At 40.3% G+C, this 4,757-nt stretch overlaps 1 protein-coding gene across 1 annotated transcript; it reads right to left on the reverse strand.

Annotated features, from left to right (window-relative positions):
• Positions 1 to 542: 542 nt before the first annotated feature.
• Positions 543 to 2,706, reverse strand: LOC115681502 (receptor-like protein EIX1). The gene has a single exon (XM_030605469.2). The coding sequence runs from the start codon at positions 2,637 to 2,639 to the stop codon at positions 543 to 545; it is 2,097 nt and encodes a 698-aa protein (XP_030461329.2). The 5' UTR covers positions 2,640 to 2,706.
• Between the last annotated feature and the right edge of the window lie 2,051 nt (positions 2,707 to 4,757).

Genomic DNA, 4,757 nt, shown 5'->3' on the forward strand with positions numbered 1-4,757 from the left:
GCAGGGTGACTTAACCGGTGCACGTATGTGGTGGCTAGCACGTGTCGCCCCCAGGGTTTACCTCCCGGCTATCGGCCGTGCGGGGGTTCCCTGGGTCATCAAAAATATATATATATTCGAAGTTTTACCCTACGGAACAGTAGAATCATCCAACTTCGGCTCACAGAGTCTAATCATTTTACATTAATATAAATGCCCTATTCTATTGGACAAAAGCAAGAGACTTTTTACTTTATAACCAAATGGACAGAAAGAGAGAAATGTTGGTGACTAATGAGCACAACTTCTGTATCACTTGAAGCTTCAATAGCAATCTTCCATTATAAAGAAAGGAACTACCAGGTTCATAGCAGTTGCAACGGTGCAGATCTCTCGAATTGGATAAGTCAATGCGTACTTTCATGCAGGGCGTCACCTGCAACTCACAATTGTGAGGATAAATGCTAAAAACAATTAGCAACATCTATCAACAAAATGAATATGAGGAAAAGAAAATATAAATCATAAGAGACAGAGGGTGATTTTACTTACTGAATAACCTCTTATTTGCGTAGTCGGAACTGAAAAGCTCTCTTGAACCAAAGCATGGTAATCATCCTCATGATTAACAGTTTTACGATAAACCTATCCATTGCCCGAAGATAGGAAATCCTCCAAGATTGCTTGAGATGTAATATACAACAGAATCCCAAGATTCCCACTATGAAACCTGGTCCCAATCCCGAGTATAACCCAACAACAATGGAGTCGCAGTCATTAGACTCATCTTCGATTGTATTGTGACCATCTCGTCCGTCCTTATCATCATGCTCCTCTCCAGGACAAACTTTCAAAAGAGGAGCTCCGCAAAGTCCATCGTTGCCGCGATAAAAATAGTCCAAGGTGGTTAGATGATTGCCTAATGGAACACGACCAGATAAATTGTTGAAGGAAAGATCCAAACAACCTAGAGAGTCTAAATTGGATATGCTAGGAGGGATTCCACCTGATAGCTTGTTATTGGATAGATCAAGTGATTCTAACTTTATCAAGTTCCCAATATCAGCAGGGATTTCTCCTATGAGCTTATTTTGAGAGAGATTCAAATTTTGAAGTCGAGCAAGCCAAGTCAACCCTTCCGGTATTTTTCCGTATAATGTGTTGTTTGAAAGGTCCATGGAAAATAAATATCGAAGTGTGGTGGTGAATTCTCGGATTGTTCCTTTTATATCAACCATAATGGAAAAGCCCAGCGAGAATCTCCCATATGGAGTAAAAGTGGAATTGGCCCACATCAGCGAGAAGTTGTTGAAACAAGGAGGAATGCCTCCAGAAAGGTTGTTATGCGCTAAGCTTAAATACTGGAGATTAGCAAGATGGCAGAGCTGCAAAGGAATGTCCCCGGTGAAGTAATTTCTCTCAAGATCGATTATCCTAAATGATCGAGAGTGTCGTCCAAATGAAGGTATTCTACCAGTGAATTGGTTGTCACTAAGATCAAGGTTTACCAAATCTAGCTTTAGTAAACATTTTGGTAGCACTCCATTCAAGTCATTTTCATGTAGGTCCAGAACTCCTAATCGCTCCAAATGGCATAGTGAGTATGGAATCTGACCATTTAACTTGTTGTCTCCCAATGAAATCCATTCCAAATTTGCTTGCGACTTCCTCCAGCATCGGGGAAGTCCCCCAGACAATTGGTTCTTAGAGAGATCAATAAAAGACAATTCATCTGACGTACATAATGAACTTGGAATGCCACCACTGAGGTTATTTCTAGAAAGTGATACTAGCCTTAATAGTGGAATCTTTTTTCCAATAATTCGAGATATGTTGCCTCTGAGCATGTTGCTCGAAAGATCCAATCGTTTTGTGTTGGACAAAACTTCAGGTAGCCAATAGGGAACTTCATCTGAGATGCTAGCATTTGACATGTATAATACCGAAATGTTCCTTTGCGTTCGAAGCCAACTTGGGAATCCTGGTCCCACTTTGCAATTGGACATGAAAATCACTTGAATTTGGAAAGGTGGAACCCAAGATGCGCTAACATTTATAACAAGTTCATTCAAATGAAAGTACAACTCAGTCAAGCTGGTGAGATTGGCAAAGTGAAGTTCGCTAACAACTCCATCCAATTGATTATCACTGATGTCCATCACCTCTAGATTGGATAGTCGTCCAATACTTTCTGGAATGTTCCCGCTCAATTTGTTAGAAGAGAGGTCCAATTTTCTCAAAGACGATAGCTGGCCCACAGTAGCGGGAATAGGACCTGAAATCGCGTTCCTTGAAAGATCAAGGAATTTTAGATCTTTGAAATTACCAAATTGATTGGGTAGGTGACCACTGAAATTGTTGCCGGAAACATCAATAGTCTTCATGTAACTTCGTTGACAAATCAAAGCACCATCTTTGGTGTCCGAAATCCTCCCACTAAATTTGTTAGAACGCAAGTTTAGCACTTGCAGGTTGCAGAAATTGCTCATGTTTTTTAAAAGCTCACCCTCCAGCCTATTTTTAGAGACATCAAGGAATCTAAACCACCGTCTATTTTCAAGGATAACAGTGGGGAATATGCCTTGGAGATGATTAAAACTTAAATCAAGATGTTCGAGTTTGCTCAAGTTTTGAAACCAAGGAGGAATAGATGAATTCATGGAGTTGTGACTCAGATCAAGTAATTTAAGAGAAGTGAAATTGACACGCGGAGAGCCTGAAGCATCTTCCAAATTACATCCCCTCAAAATTAAGAACTCTAGGGATGAAAGCATGTTGATAGGACTTAACCATTCTTTGGGGTTGAGAAGGGGGACATAAGACAGGTCTAAGTACTTCAAGTTAGCAAATGTCGATAGCCACTGGAGGTCCTCTATTGTGATAGAGGGCGACCACCACAAGTTACTAACATCCAAATACCGTAAGCAGGAAAGGTTACTAAGTTGATTGGAAATATGTCCATAGAAGCCTGCAGATGAGAGGTTCAGATACTCCAATTTATGAAGAGAAGCTAAGGAGTCTGGGATCTTTTGGGTTGAAAAATTGTTGAAGCTGAGGTCTAGATACTTCAAATGCTTCAATTCGTTTAGAGCAGGATGTGTCTTACCTCCCAGGCTACACTCTAAGCCATCACAGGGGTTACGTAGATCGAGCTTTGAGACATGGCCAGTCTTCTTGTTGCATTTGACTCCTTTCCACTCGCAACATCCTTCGCCAGTCCACGACCATAGACGTCTCGAAGGATCGATGAGACCCTGTTTGAACTTCAGAAGTGCTTCCCTCTCAGCGCCTATACAGCTTACATTATTTAAGGTTTTGGAGTGACTGAATTCCAAGGCTTGAATGACAAAAAGTGCGCACAAGAGTGTAGGCACAAAGCTAGTGTAAAAGTACGACGCCATTGTTGTTAAAAATGAACCTGAGAACTTCTGTTATATTGGCCAAAAAAACACTCTTCCCTTAAGGAAGATGTCATTTTCTTTCTTTTAGTTATACGGATCTTGGTCTACGATAAATATATATAGTAAAGAGATAACCATATTATGTTGGTCCACTAATTGGACCTAGATCAATTTTAACAACCCTTTCAGTTAAAACTAAATTCAAGCAGGAGCATATTCTGAAAAAAGATTCTTTATCGGGTCAGTAAAATCATTGAAAACACTAGCCACCTAAAGCAACTGAAAAATTCCAAGTCATGTCTCACAAGACCCATCAAATGGTCAAAATATAAAATGCACAGTTTATATATATATATATATATATATATATATATATATATATATATATATATTCGTCCTTACCTTTTTGTCTTGATCAAAACCATTTTGGATGCAATAAGGTACCATGGGGATCGACTTTTGGGGGACCACAGAAAGCCCCTGTCCATGGAACCTGTAACGGAAACTTCAATGAACTTTGCTAACCAAAGACAAACCGTACTAGACCAAAAAAAAAAAGACAAACCGTACCAGACCAAAAAAAAAAAGACAAACCGTAAAACTTCACGAAATACTTATAAAAAGAAGCGAACGTCGCATCCCGCATGAGAGAAGTCAAACCTATTGACTGGACTTTCCCCAACAAGGTGCTGGATGACGTGGAGCACTGTCATTGGCTTTGATTATCCAGAGCAGGAGAATCTTCGGTTAAAAGAAAAGGGACAGAGAAGAGAGAGATGCCCAAAAACAAGTCAAAAGAAAATGGATTAAAACCAGCAAGAGAAAGAAAACATGTGTCCAAAGATCAAACCCGACTAATGTAGCCTCCGATCTTTCCTCTCAACCCTCGCACTCGCCGAGTCTATCCGCTTATATTGCCATCCACGTGTTTGCCGAGAAGCAGCTGTTGAAGATGTTCCAAATAGGCCCCGAATCACTGATCTTCTCTTCTAGTTTCTACGTACTTCAAATCGAGACAGGATCGGTTCGCCGGCTCACGTCGGAATGATGTTGGCGACGGCGGGCCACTCATTATTACAGAATCGTAATTAAGGCTTAAGATATCAATCATGATCATGTAGATTAAGGCTTAAGATATCAATCATAATTAAGGCCACTCACTACTTGTGGATAAGATAATGGAACCCAACAGATCATGATTAGAAGACATATTTCAAGGAGCAACGACTTAGATGAGAGTCGAGACAACGACTGTATAGAATCAGGACGCCATTTTGAAGGAGTAACTCTCTGGAGATAAGACGTCATGGTAACATGAAGATATCGAGCTGAAAACCTTGGAGGCGTGAAGCTATGGTTGAAACTGTGAAGAATTGC

This window comes from Syzygium oleosum, unplaced genomic scaffold (genome assembly GCF_021117445.2).
Source record: "Syzygium oleosum isolate NSW1041296 unplaced genomic scaffold, Sole_v2.1 Sole_v2.02, whole genome shotgun sequence".
NCBI classification, from domain to species: domain Eukaryota; kingdom Viridiplantae; phylum Streptophyta; class Magnoliopsida; order Myrtales; family Myrtaceae; genus Syzygium; species Syzygium oleosum.

Coding starts and splice junctions, on each gene's coding strand:
- LOC115681502 (XM_030605469.2), bottom strand. CDS start 2,639: ATGAATTCATCTATTCCTCCTTGGTTTCAAAACTTGAGCAAACTCGAA.